At 42.7% G+C, this 19,256-nt stretch overlaps 3 protein-coding genes and 1 long non-coding RNA gene across 7 annotated transcripts; 3 read left to right on the top strand and 1 right to left on the bottom strand.

Annotated features, from left to right (window-relative positions):
- Nucleotides 1-923: 923 nt before the first annotated feature.
- Nucleotides 924-9,451, top strand: LOC135607307 (CDPK-related kinase 3-like). 4 transcript variants are annotated; one of them, XM_065099043.1, is made up of 11 exons: nt 924-1,663; nt 3,129-3,259; nt 3,575-3,616; nt 3,717-3,825; nt 3,986-4,064; nt 6,080-6,424; nt 6,587-6,696; nt 8,035-8,142; nt 8,278-8,340; nt 8,862-9,029; nt 9,115-9,451. In XM_065099043.1, exons 1-11 carry the CDS (start codon nt 1,085-1,087, stop codon nt 9,250-9,252), a joined length of 1,872 nt encoding a protein of 623 aa, XP_064955115.1. In that variant the 5' UTR covers nt 924-1,084; the 3' UTR covers nt 9,253-9,451. The 4 variants fall into 4 exon arrangements, with proteins under 4 accessions (XP_064955115.1, XP_064955117.1, XP_064955116.1 ...); XM_065099044.1 differs by having other exon boundaries at nt 925-1,663; nt 6,080-6,376; XM_065099045.1 differs by lacking the exon at nt 8,035-8,142.
- Nucleotides 9,452-10,656: 1,205 nt separating this feature from the next.
- LOC135606461 (auxin-responsive protein SAUR32-like) lies at nt 10,657-11,371 on the bottom strand. The gene has a single exon (XM_065097493.1). It carries the CDS (start codon nt 11,169-11,171, stop codon nt 10,803-10,805), a length of 369 nt encoding a protein of 122 aa, XP_064953565.1. The 5' UTR covers nt 11,172-11,371; the 3' UTR covers nt 10,657-10,802.
- A 1,405-nt stretch (nt 11,372-12,776) lies between these two features.
- On the top strand, nt 12,777-14,959 carry LOC103978124 (EIN3-binding F-box protein 1-like). The gene is made up of 2 exons (XM_009393824.3): nt 12,777-12,872; nt 13,070-14,959. Exons 1-2 carry the CDS (start codon nt 12,777-12,779, stop codon nt 14,957-14,959), a joined length of 1,986 nt encoding a protein of 661 aa, XP_009392099.2.
- A 1,955-nt stretch (nt 14,960-16,914) lies between these two features.
- On the top strand, nt 16,915-19,034 carry LOC135607306 (uncharacterized). The gene is made up of 2 exons (XR_010485140.1): nt 16,915-17,648; nt 17,736-19,034. It is a non-coding gene; the product is annotated as an uncharacterized LOC135607306 (long non-coding RNA).
- The last annotated feature ends 222 nt before the right edge of the window (nt 19,035-19,256 follow it).

Genomic DNA, 19,256 nt, shown 5'->3' with positions numbered 1-19,256 from the left:
CCCTTTAATGCACAGATGGGCTCATTTAAATAGACCTGCAATGAGCCTCTTGAGGAGAGCGATGTTTGAGGAATCAATCAATCAAACCCGAGAAATGACAAAGATATTGTCATGCATACATAATCTAGCCAACCGATACTCCTAATTCTGGTCTTACAAAGATAATAGAGAGTCTAAATTAACATTTAAGTGGATGATTTGACTCTCTCTCTCTCTCTCTCTCTCTCTCTCTCATGTTCGAGATTCTTTATCCTTTCTCTCCTTTTCCATTGTGCTACAAGTCCCGAATAAATTGATCATGGAATATAATCCAACAGATGATGATGTACAAGTGAAGAAAAAGTTGCCCGCAACAACCAAAGGTGAAAGCTCACCTACACAAATGAAGACTTGCTACGTGTATTTCCTTTTTATCCCCTCCAAATAATTACTTTTATTCTACTAATTTATATGTGTAGTGGGGGTAATGTGACATGTGAATAATTATAATTATAATTATTAATTTTTTCGTTTAATTGTTTCTGGAGAGCACGCGCTGTGAGGTGGTCCGGGAACGAGTTCGACCTCCATCCCCTGCTTGTCTCCGATGCACCAAACAAGTTTTTGGATCAGGTAGCGTCGCCACGTTACCATGTGTGATGTCTTCGGGACGCGTCATGATGAATGTTGTCGTGTTTTCTGCTTGTCGAGTGATAGCAGATCGAGAAAGAAACGAACCGGATGAGACGAGAGAACATGTTAAGTGATAGCAGATCAAGAAAGAAACGAACCGGACGAGATGAGACAACCGAGTTAGAGGATTCTTGGCGGACCATACCACGCTGGTCGATGGTTTTTTATGAATGGGCCCCTAGGAAGAATCTAAATTATCATTCTACTCCTGTCGACGAGCCGTTTAATTAACAGCCCCTCTCCTCTTCCCCCTCCCTCGTCGCTCGGTCTCGCTCGACTGATGCCTCTTTGACCTCCTTCTCTAGCGATCGAAACCCCCTTCAAGCCCTAGCAAGATAGAAGAAGAAGAAGAAGAGATTGGGTGAAGAGGGAGCGGCGTCGGACAGCGTCCGACGAGCGGCGGGCGAGGGCCATGGGTCAGTGCTACGGCAAGAACATCTCTGTTGCCAAGGACGGCCACCGGGAACGACTGAGCCCCGCAAACGGAAGCGCAGATAGTGGTGGCGCGGCCCCCGCCACCCCGCTCCGCAGAGGCCCCGCTACCCCGCTCCGCAGAGGCCGAAGCGGCGCCGCCACGCCCGTTCACTCCTCCTCGACCAGCACCACCGCCACCGCATGGCCCAGCCCCTACCAGCAGGGCTCCGCCAGCCCTCTTCCCGCCGAGGTCCCCCCCTCCCCGGCGAGGTCCACCCCCCGGCGATTGTTTCGGCGGCCCTTCCCGCCACCATCTCCCGCGAAGCATATAAGGATCGCCCTCGCAAAGCGCCAGGGCCTGCCGAAACCCAAGGAGAGTCCGATCCCCGAGGATGGAAACGAGGAGGTGGAGAGACCGCTGGATAAGAGCTTCGGCTATGGCAAGAACTTTGAGGCGAAGTATGAGCTGGGGAAGGAGGTTGGAAGAGGACATTTTGGGCACACGTGCTTGGCGACGGCCAAGAAAGGGGAGATCATGGGTCAGTTTGTCGCCGTCAAGATCATTTCCAAAGCAAAGGTGCGGTGGTATGTCCAAAATGGTTTTCTTTTTTTCAAAAATTTCCATTTTGTCGCCATCGAGATTATCTCCGAAGCTAAGGTGTGATGGTATGTCCAAAAACGGGCTTTTCATTTTCTACAAAATCTACCGTCTTATGTTTAAGCATTTCCTTAACGATTGATACCTAGTTAGTGTCAAACGATGCAAGAACTCAATCTTTTCTTTTTTCATATTGTTGTTTGTTTGATTACTGACTGCTTTTCACTTGTAATTTAGTGTTTTTTTTTACCTCTTCATTTTGACGTTAATTTTAATTTATGTCTCTTTGTATGTTTCGGGTTGTCGATTGGGGGGAGAGGGGGTATTGCAGGAGTTGTACTTGATTGCTTGGCATGCATATTATGTATTCTGGGACAAGAAATGAGAAACAAATTTTCATGAGATGCTGGAGCTTTAGATTATCAGGTTTTCTCATAATTGGCAATGAAAACTAGATAATTTGAAGATTAATACTGGTGCCTTTGGTCTCACAACTATATGCTTCCATTTGAAGCATTGCATTGTACTACGGTTTTGAGCATTTACAATAGCCTGGTTTTCATTATCAAGTTGCACAAGCAAGTTACCAACATTGCTTATGCTACTATTCTGTGAACCCGAATTGCTTGTTTAAAACTCCAATGTATGATTTCTATTGACGAACTGATGATTTACAATGGATAGCCCATCTGCATTCCCTTGGAAATGAAATCTTGATAAAAACACTCTGACGCCTTATTAAAACCCATCTGCACATATCCACCACTAGGTTGATATTGTGTCCCATATAAGCAAACATGTTATTTGCTGCTGTGCAAGTCATGTAATGCAAATCTAGTTGTCCAAAATGGACTATGTGAGCAACAATTTTAAGGTTTTATTATGGTCTGGAGAAATTTCTTGATTAACAAATTTGGGAAAATCTATATGACAAATCACCTGCATGCATGATGCTGTCTTAAATTAATGTTCTCAACATGAATTCCTTAGAGTTTTGGTGGGATATAGTAGAAGCAAAATGTTGTTTTGATTAGATGCATTTAGTGAACTTTAAGAACTAATTTGTTATTTGACAAATTGCACCCGTATCGTTTAATGTGTTGGCTTACATATGCTTAAAATTTTTGTGTGTGCTAATTTGTTGACCCTCTGGATTCTGCTTACTTCAAGGGAAAATTTTAAGGCATCGGCCCATTTTCCCTGGTCTTAAGATGTGACTGATATAGGTCTCTCTGCCAATTGACTAGCCTTCTAGGTTTTGGGGATGAGTCCTTGTTTATACTTTTCCCTTGAAAGGTTTGACTAGGAATTGATGCTAACTTTTAGTTTGACATTAGGGTGACAGTGGATTTTAAAATTCTTAAAATGAGCATGAAATCACTAGCTCTGCATTCTGATATTTATAATGAACATGTAGTTAGTTCACTGCTGCTTTTTTTGACAGATGACAACACCAATATCAATTGAAGATGTTCGTAGGGAGGTCAAAATCCTGAAAGCTTTATCTGGGCATAAAAATCTTGTCAAGTTTTATGATGCATGTGAGGATGAACTTAATGTCTACATAGTCATGGAGTATGTCTTCTTGATTTCATTTTTATTGTTTTTAATGAATTTGTAATGATATAGCTAGGAGTACCAATTACTTGGATTAGACATTCTGATATTTGTTCTTCATTTTTCTAGATAGGATTGATTGATTCCACACTTTCCTGTACTTATCCTGGTGGCATGCATCTTTTATCCTACTTGGTATAACAATTGAAAGACAAGAATCTTCTTTACCAAATAAGCAAAAGAAGATGCTTCTCTGTGATGGCGGTTCATGCATCGTGCTTTTTGATTATGCAAGTCCAGGGACCTTACTATCTATCTATTTTTCTTTCCCAGATTATGTGAAGGTGGAGAATTATTAGATAGAATTCTATCCAGGTAGAATTGTTTTTCTCATGAATTCATAGACTAACTGCTTGATTTTTTTTTCTTCACACATGAAATCTTACGTGAAATTCTTATTTCTTGTGTTCTCAAGAGGTGGAAGGTGCACAGAGGAGGATGCAAAAGCAATTGTCATTCAAATACTGAGTGTGATGGGCTTCTGTCATCTTCAAGGTGTTGTGCATCGTGATCTAAAGCCAGAGGTTTGTATCATAAGTAGCTTAATCATTGCAACATATACTTGTTATCATCCAGTCCCTGCATCTGATGGCAACCTCGTGCACTGGGCCACCTTCCTTTTCTCTTTCCAGCATATTTATTAATCAATGCTGCTGACATTTCTTGTTTTGTTCTTCATGACAGAATTTTCTTTTTACCACCAGAGATGAAAATGCCACCATGAAGTTGATTGATTTTGGTCTTTCTGATTTTATTAAACCAGGTGAGCATTGTCTAACTCTTTGGATTTATCCGGGGTTTCCTGGAATTTTTTATCGTCAATTTAGTTGCACCCTATGTGAAGTTGTGCAATTATCTTGGGAGGACCAGAATTTGGTCCTCTTATGTTTTTTTCCAGGATCATTTGTTGTGTATGCTTTCGATTTTCTTATGTGAAACAATCTGAAAGGAATCATATAATTAAACTATCTTCTGAAGTTGATTTTGGTTCATATGAATTGCTTTATCTTTCAATTCAAATTGGGATCACATATACAGCTGTTTGCATTGACGCCTTTCCTTGTTTCTTAATCTTTATTGAGGAAGGAACCTGGGAAACAGTGGCAAGAATGTTGCATTATGCGAATATAATAATAGAGTATGAGTTAGAATGTAAGGGAGGAGAACACCTGAATTCCCAAAGGTCCTGCATGGTACTTGGGTTCTGATATGAGATGGAATCACCATCATGTGAGGCTCCTTTCATGGTGAGTGAAGGTTATGTGGTCCCTAAGACCATGGCGATTCAGATTAGTTTTATAACAAAAAAAAAAAACACTTAAAAGATGATCTAGATGCACACCTTGTGGTGGACTGATTATTACAATCCTATGAGAACCCACACAAGGTTAAAAATAAGCACATTGATTCCAGACTAGCATTGAAATATAGGGATGGGACTGGTTGAGATCAAGCAGTTTGACCTGTTTGAATTAAAAAGCTATGAAAATATATGCTCCATCCAAATGGTGATTTTAAAATGAAATCATTAAAATAAATGAAAACAAAACACACAATAATAGAGGCTAAATTGTTGACTTCCTCCTATCAATGATAATATAATTGCTTAATAATCTGCATGTCAACAGAGCAATATGTGTGTCTTCTTCCTTGACCTCTTTCTCATCCTTCATTTTCCCGTCTTCATCCAGTTGCTTTATCTGCTGTGATCAATTGGAACATTTATGATTGTTGTCCAAGCTGATGGGTTGTTTTTTTCAAATTGATCCTGAGACTCTAGATCCTTAGGTGCTGAGAAATGAAAACATTTAGACTACCTTGATTTGGCACATAGATTTAAGATGATGATCTTACATGCTGTCCACTAGGAAGGATTTGGGGAGGCAATGGGTGCTCACTAGTATACCAAAGATTCATTTGAGGAGATTGTCATACCAACAATGATCTACATCATTTGTTGCCTATGATGTGAGATGTAAAAGTCGGGTATAAAATAGAATATTTTATTCATAGGGAAATAGGGTATAAAATACATAACAAAAAATTAACAATCTCTTAGTAACAATTAACAGAACAATAAAATATATTTTGTAGTCACTAATTTATCCATTATGGACAAAGATTAGATGACAAGCCTTAGAATGAAAAAAAAAAAAACGTTTTGATGAGGTACCAAATTTTCTTGATTGTTAGTGTGCAAAAAACTTTTTATCAGATGATCTACATTAGATATGATAATATTAATGGAAAGTAATCAAAGCATTATCTCTGCAAATAAAATTTCCAGTCTGGCTATCTGACACCAGGATTTCTTAAATAACCATTCACCGTATTAAAATATTGATTTTTGGAATATAACTACTCCTTTTTAAACTTTAAAGAATTATGCCACCTAAAATAGTTGATATGGGGACTGGGCAAGGGCCTAGTTTATGTTTGGGGCATCCATCAAATTCCTTTAAGACAGATAGATATGACTACATGTCAGAAAAATGATCTTAAGAGGAGATGATATACATTGGAGAGGAGGATGATGGTTTACTACCTAATTAACCTGGTTATTTTCTCCTATTAGTTGAATGTACTTTGACCCTAATTAATCTGGTTTTTTTACTACTTTGGCCCTAATTAATCTGGTATTCATAGATTTTTTTCACAAACTACTTGGTTTTTTTTTTATAAAATTCCAACATTCTATTTTCACCACTGTTCTTTTCAACCTGTATTATCATGCTATGCTTGATGTCATCTAAAATTCTCTGCTTTATGATTGTGCAGACGAAAGACTAAATGATATTGTTGGAAGTGCATATTATGTTGCCCCTGAAGTTCTACATAGATCATACAGTATGGAGGCAGATATTTGGAGTATTGGTGTTATAGCATATATCTTGTTGTGTGGTAGTAGACCTTTCTGGGCACGGACAGAATCAGGAATTTTTCATGCAGTGCTGAAAGCTGATCCCAACTTTGATGATCCGCCTTGGCCTGCTGTATCTCCAGGAGCTAAAGATTTTGTGAAAAGGCTCTTGAATAAGGACTATAGAAAAAGAATGACAGCTGCACAGGCCTTGAGTAAATTGCTACTTATTACTAATCATAATTATTTCTCACTAGTAAATAGTTAGTACTTTTTCTTAATCTATTAGGTTTAAAATTAATTCATTATATTTTATAGCTTCTGAAGATACTTTGCTCCCTTAGATACTAGACTATGTTAGCTAGTTGATCGAGGCTTGTATCTATAGTCAATTCCTGAAAACTAAACTGCTTCTCTGGTGGCAGCGCACCCTTGGTTGCGAGATGAACAATGGCAAATTCCTTTAGATATACTGATATATAAGTTAGCCAAGTCTTATCTTCGTGTCACACCTCTTAAACGGGCCGCATTAAAGGTATATGGCAATAAATACTAAAACTTTGGTAGCTTTATGATTTGTGCTGGTTTTTCACTTGTTGTGTATGCATCTGGAAGAAAATATTGAGTTTTTCCCTTTTATGGGAATTGCTATTCTGAATGCCTATTATGCTTTGATTTTTAAGAGCAATTAATGTTCTATGATAACTTTTTATAACAAAAACCTTTGTTTAGACACATCATAACGTTACCATCCAATTTCATGTCCACATATTGTACATGGCCTATTTTCCCTACATGCTTATTACTTTGTTACAACTTGATTGCCAAAAAAGGAAAAAAAATATGTTTTCTATCTTGGTCATCTCACAATATGTAGTGCAGCTTAGAATTTTCATGTCTGTTTAATGTAAAAATCCCCATCTACCCGGTTGTTCACTTTGTGAAAATACATCCTGCATGAAAAAAATATACCCCACTAGTGAAACTTATGAAATTTTAGAAAAAAAATAATATCAATGTTGTGTCTGATGATGAGTGATCATAACATTTGCAAAGTATGTAGAGAACGAAGTTCGGTTTCACTTGCCTAATTTCGTGTTGTTTTTTAGTGCTGATTATTCCTTAGCTGAATCCCTTGAAGGCCGTGTTACCTTCCAATTGAGATTTCAAATTGTGGGTTCTGACTTTGTCAAGTGGGTGACCGCATAAGAACAGAAATACTGACATACTATGCTTGTGATAAAACACACAAAAAAAAGAATAAAAAGACTGCTCAGGAGTGCAGCAACAATATGCACGTAATGTACTAGGTGATATTTAACACATGCAGGGCAAATGTGTGAAGCATGTATTCTGGGCATGTGACATTGCCTAGGAATTGACCAAGTAGCCTTATACAATGGACTATGTTTGGCATGCCAGATAATTTCTTTTTGCCAATATATATGCTTGGTTGATAAGCTGTCACAGTTTGCAGCTAGGTCAGATTTCCATCAAAGGTTATGAATGGGCACTGATGGGAGCATTTGATTAAAACATTATTTATAGTTTAGGGGTCCAACTGACAGCTCTTTGTTCTTTGTTGGTGAGAGTATTTCAGTTGTACATGGGGGCATCTTTCCTAAACTCATTTGGTCGATACAGAGGCATATAATGGAACAAATGATATTTGCAACTTTAACAATATGTCACTTAAAACTGTCCCCAATTATTCTTATTTCTCTTTATTGTTTTTTGCAGCATTTGTTACATTGGGTACAGATACAACCTGTATCTATCTATAAGCATGTGTGCCACCAATTGTTCTGATGATACTTTGAAGTTTATTAAACATCTTTTAATATGTTTTCATACTTATATACTTCTACCACAGGCACTATCTAAAGCTCTAACGGACGATGAGCTTTTTTATCTAAGGTTGCAGTTTAAGCTATTAGAACCAAATAAAGATGGTCATGTATCGCTTGAAAACTTCCGAATGGTCAGCCAATTCTATGTTTGTTTCTTGCACATTTCAGTAGAATAGTTTATAGTAAAAGCCAATGTAGCTATGAAGATTTCTATTGATGTGCTATATACTCCTATTTGAATATCTACGTATGTGCATTTGGTGCAGGCACTATTTCAAAATGCAAGCAATGCGATGAGGGAGGCTAGGGTTCCTGATATACTGAATGCGGTGAGGCATCCATTCTTCTGCTATTTCATACTAGTTGCCTAGTTTCTTTTGTAGAATACCATTAGTTTTTAAGAATTCTAATTCGGTTTTTCATTTTATGGAATTCATAGGTTCTTCATTGTCACATGCCATAGTAATCGTTTGCCTAAATTACTGAGATTATAGAAGTTATTATGGCCTGTTTCATAGGCTGTGTATATCTTTAAGATCATTGTCAGACGAAAAAAATTTGCAATGAAAGTAATTAAGCATTATTATGTTAAAAACTTTCTTTTGTTGGACTTTCTGGAGGATCTAGATTAGGTTTTGGTTGTTGGATCTCTATAATTTATTACAATAGATCGGATCTTAGTCAGTTCTTTTAGGTTGTTTCTCTTTGTGGCAAATTGCTGTCTGCTAAACATCTGTCATATGTTCGTGAATCATTGTGGATCGTGAATGTCTGCTTGACATTTCTCTCTGTTCCTAATGAGAAGTTTTTACTGAAAGAGTCGTTTATTGATGTCTGTTCTAAAACCCAGCTGGAGCCACTCTCATATCGAAGGATGGACTTTGAGGAATTCTGTGCTGCTACAATCAGCCCCTACCAACTCGAGGCGTTGGATGGTTGGGAACAGATAGCTAGCACAGCTTTCGAGTATTTTGAGCGGGAGGGAAATCGAGTCATCTTTGTCAAAGAACTCGCTCAGGTACCACCAATCATACATACAACAATTCTTTGTCTCTGTTTGATTGTTTCACCTATTAGAATGTAACATCAGTTGCTGCCTGTAGGAATTGAACCTCCCCTCAACTTCTTATTCTGTTCTGAGAGGCTGGATTAGACCAGAAGACCGCAAGTTCAGTTTCCTTGGATACACCAAATACTTGGTTGGTGCGACGATACGCAGCTCAAACACAAGACACTGCTAGATTTTTGATGTAGTTGTTTCCTGATACTGATCCATTGATAAATAATGTGCCGGTTTCATCACCTTTTTTCTTGCCGATGTATATTTTTCGACAAGCATAGAATAGCTTCTATACGTAGATAATGAATTAGAGAACGGATGTAAAGACGAATTTGCAATGAAGCTGAAACGAAGGGCTCCTAACGCATTATTTTGTTCTATCGACTTTGTTCGATCTCCCCCCATTTGCCGCTGTGCTTTGGTCTATTTCTTGCATTCTGCTCCTTGTGTGGTAGGATTTCTCTTAGCACCAGTGAAGAAGACACTCTTGTTGCATCTTTGGAAGAGTAATCAATATCCCAGTTAATATCTTCCTTGACTTGCCTGACGTCTCGTCCGTCGCCCACAGAACAACACATCAAACAGAGACCGCAGTCAAGTTGGCCCGAACTGTTGCTTTCTGTCATGAACGCGACAAGACACATCCAGTGGCTGGAGGCAGCCCGGCCTCGCTGATCGATTCTTGCTCTCACACGAACCAGCCATTTGGCTTCCAGTTCTAAACGCCCCCACATGGAACTTTAGAATGCCGGTCAACATCCTCGAGAACATATGTCGGAGCGAACCGCCTCTCCACGGCAGGAGGACGACGAGAAGGTTGATGAGCTTGTCCGTGGTCCTCGTGCGAGTATGTGATTGGCTCGGTCGTGGTTTGCGTGTTTGATCCACGCATAAGGATCCATGGTGGGGACTTGCGTTTACCAAATGGACCACCGGCCGAGGCCGTGTTGCTGTCATAGAACAGAATGAAGTTTACACAGGCAAAGAAATCATCTGATATATGTCGTAGCAGCCAAGGTAAAAATGATCGATAAACAAAGGAGCTAGCTTGCACACTGTTTCAAGTACACAGCTTCAAGGATTGCAACAAGTCAAGACACCTCTCACTAGTATAATTCAAGTGGATAATGCCTGTATGAATCGGGAAGTCAGTGATGTGATAAGGGCCTGCCCAATTTAATGCGACCGACGTCACAAGTTTTGTATGTTAACACCAATAATTCCACCAACATACGTACACAGTTAGAGAGATACATGAAAACATATTGTTGTACTTGGAAATCCACCTGATTAAGAACTGCAGCAGTAGAATAAGCTCGAGCTTTTGTCTTGTAGCCATGGCAGTATCAGGCACGTACAGTTGCATGCGTGTGCAGGTTCGTGGTTTCCGGGGTGGGTAAGATGATAACTTGGATATTTTTTTTGTCTCTTTTGTGGTCATAAATAGTTTGCAATGTGCCACACAAGTTTAATCCTATTGTTCCATGGTTTTTGTTGCAACGATGAACGTAGACTTTTGCACCACTTGAACTCTCTCATGAGCAAACAATCTATGTGGTATGTGCATCCATAAAGTCTTGAGAAATAGAAGGAAAAGTAGACCACCAAATCTTAATTCTTAATCGACAGCAATAAGAATGGTAAGATTCTCTTGGAATCAATACTTTACATCTCCGATATAGACACCCCACCCGTCACCGGCTGTGGTTAGGGTTAGGGTTACGGGTTCATTCAAGCCCTGAAACAAAGGTGAAAGTGGTGGTGGTGGTGATGATGGTGGCCATGGTGGTGGTGACCGGCGGCGACGGAGTTGCAGTCGCGGTCGATGATGTCCTGGACGCGGCGGAAGTGCTCGACGTGGCAGGGGATGGTGATGGCGCCCTGGTGGTTGAAGCCGTACTCCTCCTCCGCCTCCTTGAGCAACCCCACGAAGAGGGGGTGGCTCAGGTAGTCCACCGGCACCACGAACCGCTGCCGCTCCTCCCCCTCCCCGCCCACCCTTATTCCCATCCACCCCTTCCTTATCCCCTCCTCCTCCTCCCCTCTCCTCCTCCCATGCCCCGCCATGATCTTGTGCGGCAAGTGCAGGTGCAACCCCATCTCCCTCCCTCTCTCTTTCTCCCTCGCCTTCCTGCGTTGGGAGAAATCAACAGGCAGCAAAGCAGAAGGATCGATCTAAAATAGAGAAGATTTAGAGATGAGGAGTGGCGCACACAGCGCTCGACGTCCAGCCACAACTACAGAGGACAATAAGCTACACTAATAGAGAAAGGAGAGGGAGAGGGAGAGGGAGAGGGAGGCTTTCGATGACGTCCTTCCCACGTAGGCTTATTGTGTCCATGGAATCATTAACAGGTCGGATCCACATAGGATCCGAATCCGACAATCATGTTCATTACCGGTTTCCCGATAGGCATCATTCATTACATGCTTTCGCCCAAAGCAAGCAGTCGTGGTAACCACCATCGTCATCACCATCATCACCAAGCGATTCCAAAGAAATGGCCGAGCATGATCCACGCCACTCCCTCAAAAGGCTTCCTGCGGAAAGCTGCAGAGACTTCGGTGGTGCTGTGCTCGTGCAGCCATGCATGCTGACCGGAGTGCTTCCCATATCATTCCACGACTGGAGGCTGATGGCACGTGTGGAGTCGTATCTCGTTTTGACTCTTGACGTGCGTTCGATTGTCCGGAAATACATGTTCTTGGGGTCAAATAAATCATGTAAATTAAACGGATCTTATGACATGATCAACTTGACCGATGATTCAAATTGGGCCCAAATGGGCCTTAAATCAATCACTGCAAACAGGCTTCGAAGTTGCTAAATGTTAAGGATTCTTTGATCCCATCAGTAAAATTGTTGCGAAGGCTAAAGCAAATCTTACAAACAATTGTTATATAAAGATAAATGTAATTTTGGCCGATATATTCGAGGAGTATCTTTTTGCCTTTCATAATGTGACTTGCCAAATCTAGAAAAAGTCTCATCAGTAAATTTATTGCAAAGGTTAAATCGATCTCATGAATAATATTATTGCAGACTAGAAAGAGGTTCACACCCTAAAGGAGCATGCATGGGAAGGTTCATCCCACAGTCCAACAAAACCTAGTTCTGCTGGCAGCAAAAGGAGCATGATCTTGATGTCCATCCATAACAAGAACATCATCAGGATTCAATGGAAGCAGCCACAAATGGCTCCCAGCAGTCTTTCCAAGTGCATGCATTCACTGTTAAGTCGGTCTTACTGTCTGTACAGCATGACAAAGTTCCTTCCTAGTTGACTTCTGCAAGCCCTGTTCTTGATGTCCATCGCATCAAGAACATCAATCAGATTCGTTGAACGCCAGCCGCAAATGCCAAGAATCGAGCATCTAGATTTCCTCCCAGTCCATGTTTTGGCAAGTCCTTAAGCTGACCGACCCATAGGAACTTGTGAGAATTGGAGAAGAAGAGAAGGGATCAATGTACCTTTCTCCTCTTCTCCGACTGCTGCACCCACCAAATGAGCTCGTCTTTCACGGTCATTTGGGGCCTTGTACGTTCTGGTGAGGAAGACCACCAGTTTGGGTGGCGCACGTTACCATAAGCGACCTGGGCAGGAGAATTACCAGCGGCAGGGCTGTCAGATTCCTTTAGCCATAATAATAAAGAAATGATTCCTTGGACCGACTGCGGATGGAGACGGGCGGCCTTGCGGTGAGATGAAGGGAACGTGGTCCGGGTCGGCCATTGGCTTCATTTACCTCAACTGCGACGCCGTTTTCGCTCCCCTGTTCCTGTTCACGTTCTTCACCCCTGTTCGCCTATAAAAGGTTACGCGTGTGTCTATGAACCATTTCTTCCTTCTTCCTCCCACTTTCTCGAGCCCTCCCGATTCCTTGCTTTAGTCTTTGGCCATGTCCATCGCAGCCGAACGCGACGGTAAGGCCTTCCTCCTCGCCTCAAGCTTCCGATGCGATGTGTGATGAGGTTGTTCTTTGGTTTGGCTTGACAGCACGAGTCTTATGGTTGTTTTGGTTCGACAGTTGAAGGGACTAGCGGTGGCTCTTGCCGGCGACCGGAGAAGAGGAGGAGGACTGACTCTCCGTTCAATGAGAGCAGAACAGATCAAGGCCGAGGGCAGGATCTGATCAGCAACCTGCCCAACGATTGCCTCTTGCTTATCTTCAGTTTTCTTCCGAGTCCCAGAGATCGCTGCCGGTGTTCTGCGGTGTCGAGGAGTTGGTTCGCGCTGCAGACCTTCCTGAGAAGGTCTGAATTCAGAGCCAACGTGGTGCTTCCCCCTCGATCGCGACAAGAGAGCTCCAGATGCCTCCAGGGAAGCAGCGCCAACGACTTGAGGCTGGGCGCCATGGCCATCGGGATGGACGAATGCGGAATCTTAACGGAGCTATCTGTGATCGACACGCTTCCTTGTTCTCTGCTTCCTCTTCATCATCATCATCATCATTGTCACGTTTCGGACGTCGGCCTCTCAGCCATGGCGCAGGCTTGCAGCAACCTCAGGTCTCTCGCGCTACACAACTGCACCAAAGTGAGCGATCGGGGCCTCGCGACGGTCGCACAGAACTGCACGGCGCTGAAGAACCTGGAGCTAACCCATGCGGCGTCGGTCGGCGACCATGGCCTCGTCATCCTTGCAACCAGATGCCTCAAGTTAGCATCGTTGAGCCTGACCGCATGTCCAAGAGTCACCGATCGTTCGCTAGAGGCTTACTCCAAGCATTCCACCCACCTTAAGTCGATCACAGTGGCGCAGTGTCCTTTCATCACAGACTACGGCATTCTTTCGATCGTCGTCTTGCTAACGAAGCTAGAGACCGTCAAGATCTCGTCGATGAAGCTGGGCGACGGCGTCCTCCGAGCAATCGCACGCAGCGGCGAGCAGATCAAGACGTTGGCTCTGGAGCACGTGTGGGGTGTATCAGTGACGGGCTACCGTTGCATCGGAGAGACCACAAGGCTCAAAGGGCTTTCTTTAGACGCTTGCACCGGGTTGACGGATCGGTGCTTCAGAAGGTTATCGCCCACCAGCTTTGCCGGCCTCAAGAAGGTGGCGATGACGAGCTGCTCCTCGCTGACAGATTCGAGTCTCCTCGCGCTCACAGGACTTGCAGTGGAACTGGAGAGTCTCCACCTGGATACTTTCGAAGCTTTCACATACAGGGGTTTGATGATTGCTCTGGGAAACTGCAGCCGGACTCTGAAGGTGTTGACTCTGGTCAAGTGCGATTTCCGTGGCCGTGGAGCACTTGAGCAGCAAGAGGTCTACCCCCCTCGTCTTCTTCCTCTTCCTGCGGAATGCCCGATGCTACAGACTGTGAAACTGGAAGAGTGCGAGGGACTGGGAGATGACTTCATCTCGTGGGTCGGCCTGGCCTGCAAGAGCATCACCGACGTCAGTTTCGTGCGCATGGACTCCATTACCGACCGTCGCATCGAGTCCTTCATGAACCAGCTCAAGGGGTGGAACAGGATCAGCAGGGTGGACCTGAGCGAGAGCGCCGGCATCGGCAACAGGAGCGTGTGGGCGGTGACAAGGGAGTGCAAGGCGCGGCTGAGGTCGCTGGTGCTGCGGGGGTGCGAGCGCGTGTCGGACCGGGGCGCGGCGGTGATCACCAGGCGATGCACCAAGCTGGTGGAACTCGACCTAGGCGGGTGCAGCATCAGCGACGAGGCGGTGGAGAAGGTGGTGGGGGAGGACCCGCCGGACCTTGAGGTGCTGTCGCTGGCGGGGTGCACCAGGATCACGGACCGGAGCCTGGACGCGTTGGATGAGTACGGGGGCCTGGGCCTGAACCGGCTCGACCTGACCGGTTGCTCGGGACTGAGCCAATTCCGGGTCAATTTCATCAAGATCTACATCGATGAGGTCGATTACTGACGGCATGCACCAAACCAAACCTTGACATCCATGTGCTCATCCAATCCATGTTTAGTATTTGCGTCTTTGTACTCCTTTGTGGATGATATCGCGCTTTTCTGTGATTATTAATGAACCTTTATCTCATTCCATCTTCAGAGAGAGAGAGAGAGAGAGAGAGAGAGAGAGAGAGAGAGCGCTATAAAGACCTTTGGTAGGAAGAATGCTATATATTGATGATTCGAGTGAAAGAACATGATCAAATTCATCTTCTTTCTCATCATTAGAAAGAAAATTTATTAAAATTAATATTAAAAAGAGCCTCCATTTTGATTCTTGTACTTCATCCTCTCAAAATATTGATAGAAGATAAGATTTTTTCAACTATAAATAGGAGAGGGATATGTTAAATGTATTTAAGCCTTTTCACTTCTTCTATAAAATTTCTTTAATAATTGTTCTTTTCTTTTATTATTTTCATCAAATATAAGTGAATGTGTGCTTATATAGTAAAGTATAGAGACAATATGAAAAAAAGGAATGGAAAGAAAATATGAGTGAAGGTGTGCAAATATAGTAAGATATAGAGACAATATGAAAATAAGGAATTGAAAGAAGGAAAGTGATGTGAAATTAATCACCTCACGTGATCGATTTACATTTGTGTAAATTCTTACGATTCATCAACTTGTATTCTTTAATTTAACACGAAATGTTAATTGTTTGATATGTGGAGTAAGTTTTGAGTTAATGCAGATCTACTTCCGTGTTCGTCTTGGCTTATGGTGTTGGGGAGGCTAGAGATTCGAGCAATGTTCCTATAAGGCTTACGTCGGAGGCTTATATGATAAAGCTCTATCCAATATAAATGTTAGTACATAATTAAGAAGATTCATTAAAATGATAGGAAAACTAAAGAAAATTATCTCTAAGAACACACGTAAGGCTCTATTATATTGTATCGGAGTGATTGTTGAATTAAAACCACGATAAATAAGAGGACCATCAATGAATCATAAGATCGTGCATCGAATTATCATACTATGATTATGGGACAACGTATAGTACAACCTTATCTTACAACTAGCAACTATCGTTATCGAATCAGCACTCCTCGCTGTGTGATAATTCATCATGATCCCATGGCATCGGAACATGATAGACGGATCAACCGAGTGATGCAATATTTCATCGAGCTATGTTGTCGATAACATAACGTAAGATAGAATCAATAATTTGTCAAATAAATTTTGGATACAAAGTGTGACTATGCTAAGTGCTAACACCAATCGTTGGGTGGTTAGGATGTTTGGATGCACCAATCTCATAAATTCCTAATTCAATCTTATTTTTTTTCTCCTTGTCTCTGCACACAAGTTTGTGTTGCTAATGTAAGACTAACATACGACTCATCATAGAGTTGCAAGCTAGAATTAGGCTGTATTCACTGATGTATTAATTTGCGATGCTTGTTCGTCACCATGCAACCACTCCCAATGCGACAATATATATATCATGCATATCCAGTCCAATATGAAATGAATCATGAACATGTAGATTCATTATCTTAGACGCCGATCTGTAGCTGATATGGCCTAATATTGCCGTTTACGTGCCCCCAACAAATGACGATAAAACTTGAGTTGCACGACGCGTGTACTCTTATCATAAACAATCGGGCAAGGAAATAAGTATACAACACAACAGTGAGTGTTTTTGCCGTACGGTAGCTTTCCCAGTTGTGATCAACTCAACCACTCCATTCAACTCTGCTGCCATACATCTCACTGCCCTACTGTCGATGTCCAATGAGACCGTGGCTGCTGCGTAGAGGTCTCAGTACCTTGCAGCGGCAATTTCGAAGCCATGGCAGTGAGAATTAACTATGGGAGACGGCTTCACGTGCAGAGGGAAGGAGAAAGAGGCTGAGGAGGAGGGGGTGGGTGGGGGGCGGTGGTGCATGGTTTCGTGGTCATTTCTGAGGACAGCCCAGCTGTAGAGTCGCGGTCTGCCGCTCCTCTGCCTCGTCTTTTATTCACTTCTTTATCTTTGCTGTTGTTTATGCCTTCATTGCAAGTAACCCCACAGCCCACCACTCTCTCTCTCTCTCTCTCTCTCTCTCTCTCTCTCTCTCTCATCTCTTATACCGGGTGAAGGTAATCATTCCCTTCATCATCACCTCCTACGCCACCCATATCAGGACCCTTGCTGCCTCCGCTCGACTGCTGCCCTCAATCCCCCTTGAAAGAAGCCGGAAGTCTTGGGGGGTGGGGGAGAGGAGGAGATAAAACCAGGCAAGGGAAGCTTGATCTTTGAGGGGAATGTTGTCTGGCTCGAGGCCTTCGTTTCTCTTACAGATCTGTTTGAAGAGATCTCGGACCAGGCTTCATTCCCCCCAATCGTAGCTTCCATCTCTCTACCTCTACCGAGCAGTCACCATGGCCTCAAGATCTGAAGGTGCGTTATTTCCGTTCTTCTTTTCGTTTGGCCTTTCCTGTTGTTTCTGCGATGAGCAGATTGGAGCAATGATGGAGGGTTATGATGACTGACTGTCTTCCGAGATCTTCTCGTCTCATGTTTTCTTCCCCTTTCCTGACATGAAGGCTAAAAGGCCTTCATCATTACCTCCCGAAAGGGGTTTATCTCTTGTCTTGCTTCCCTTTCTCCCCCATGGCAAATTTGCATGCTGAGTTAGCTGGAAGATTTCGAGGTAAACCCACTTCAGATCTCTGTTCTCCTTTTCCGTTCCTTTTCGGAGGGGCACATTTCAACCTTCTTTATGTTCTTCATGTTGCAGTCCACAGTGCAGATATGATCACAAGTTACAAGCAAGTGCATGTGGCATCTCTTGCTACCTGTCGATCTCCTCCTCATCTTGACTGGATCTTGTTTGGTACTTTGCATTTTGATATGGAAATGTCAGATTAGGTTATAGCATTTTGTTTTTCCATCACAACCTCGATCTTTATGCTCAGACCAAAACCTAAATCCATTCCCAATGCTACGCTTAGAATATTATCCTGATGCCACTTCTCAAGAGATAGATGCCTTCGGTTCTCACGCTCCAAGACGTACATCTGCCTGCTGTTGTTGTGTGTAGCCAACACATCTCGGCCTTCAAAGTTCAATGTCATTGTATCTTCTTTTTTAGGTTAATCTCATTTGCATACTTCTTTCCTACTAGTGGAAACAGGAAAAGCTCCCGTCCAGCTTCAGGTTTCGCTGTAAGAATGCTAGAAACTGAACCTGTCCTTGCGTCGCATAACATGAATTTGGAAACACGCGTTGCGGTGGCTTCTTCTTCTTCTTCTTCTTCTTCTTGCACATGGAGAGTGTTGAGAACACAGTACTGTAGGGTTTTGTTTGGACACAGAAGGGTAAACATGACAGCTTTCAAATCGGAAACTCTCACACGGAACCAGGGAAAACGTCAGCTTGCACCCATTGCATCCCATCTCGCAGGCTCACGCACCATCACTCACAGTAGATCTCGGGGTGACTTTGCCTCCGTTCTTAGCATCACGTAGTATGTCATCTGAGCTCACAACCACACTCAGATTAGGTTATACATCTGATAACCAGAAAAAGAAGAAGTACGCACTTACTTCCACACCGAACGAACATCTCAGTTCCAATAAATCCATTTTCTCTGTCAGTAGATCAAGCTCTACTGAATGACATCAAGATTTTGTTAAAAGGGATGAAGATATCTGTGATGCACAGACTTGGAATGTTTTGTTGAAGGTCAAGTTAAGGCTTTTGGACGACTATATGCGGCCACTTTTGTGGACATCTTTACTGTTTGGCTTGTCGGCAGCGGAAGAGTTTGAATATAAGCTCTTCGGTGCTTTCTTTTCCATGAGTTCGCCGTTCCAGGAAGAGCATTGGAAATGGTGTCCACGGTAATCCGACCAATGTTTCTTTGTGTGGAGGCGAGGGTACTATCAAATTGGATTTGTGGCAGAGAAATGATGTTAAGCATTGCACTTTTGTTCTTGTAATTATTTGCAGTAGAATAACATTTGTTAAGCAACAGCTTCGGAAAACATTTCTGGTTCATTCCTTATATCTCATATTTGTTCTGCTCTTTCATTTATCACATCTGTTCTTCTAACAAGTGACGGATTCAGAATGCGTGAATTCTGATCCGAGAGGATCCTAATTGGGTCAAGATAGATAATGTGATCTGTGTGTGCGTGATATCCTCTTCTGTGCTTGGAAGAGATAGTGAACGATGCTGTACATGGATGCTTCAGATAGATGTTGCACGCATTCTTTCGTTTCATCCTATTATCTCGTGCTCTCGTCTGCCCCCCGT

This window comes from Musa acuminata, chromosome BXJ2-3 (assembly GCF_036884655.1).
Source record: "Musa acuminata AAA Group cultivar baxijiao chromosome BXJ2-3, Cavendish_Baxijiao_AAA, whole genome shotgun sequence".
NCBI lineage: Eukaryota > Viridiplantae > Streptophyta > Magnoliopsida > Zingiberales > Musaceae > Musa > Musa acuminata.
This window is presented reverse-complemented; position numbering and strand designations above follow the sequence as displayed.

Bases quoted from the DNA above. Each gene is read 5' to 3' on its own strand.
- LOC103978124 (XM_009393824.3), top strand. From the start codon at position 12,777: ATGAAGGGAACGTGGTCCGGGTCGGCCATTGGCTTCATTTACCTCAAC. The intron at 12,873-13,069 runs GTTCGCCTATAA...TTGGCTTGACAG, and splicing joins TGTTCACGTTCTTCACCCCT to CACGAGTCTTATGGTTGTTT.
- LOC135606461 (XM_065097493.1), bottom strand. From the start codon at position 11,171: ATGGGGTTGCACCTGCACTTGCCGCACAAGATCATGGCGGGGCATGGG.
- LOC135607307 (XM_065099043.1), top strand. From the start codon at position 1,085: ATGGGTCAGTGCTACGGCAAGAACATCTCTGTTGCCAAGGACGGCCAC. The intron at 3,826-3,985 runs GTTTGTATCATA...TCTTCATGACAG, and splicing joins ATCGTGATCTAAAGCCAGAG to AATTTTCTTTTTACCACCAG. The intron at 8,341-8,861 runs GTGAGGCATCCA...TCTAAAACCCAG, and splicing joins TTCCTGATATACTGAATGCG to CTGGAGCCACTCTCATATCG.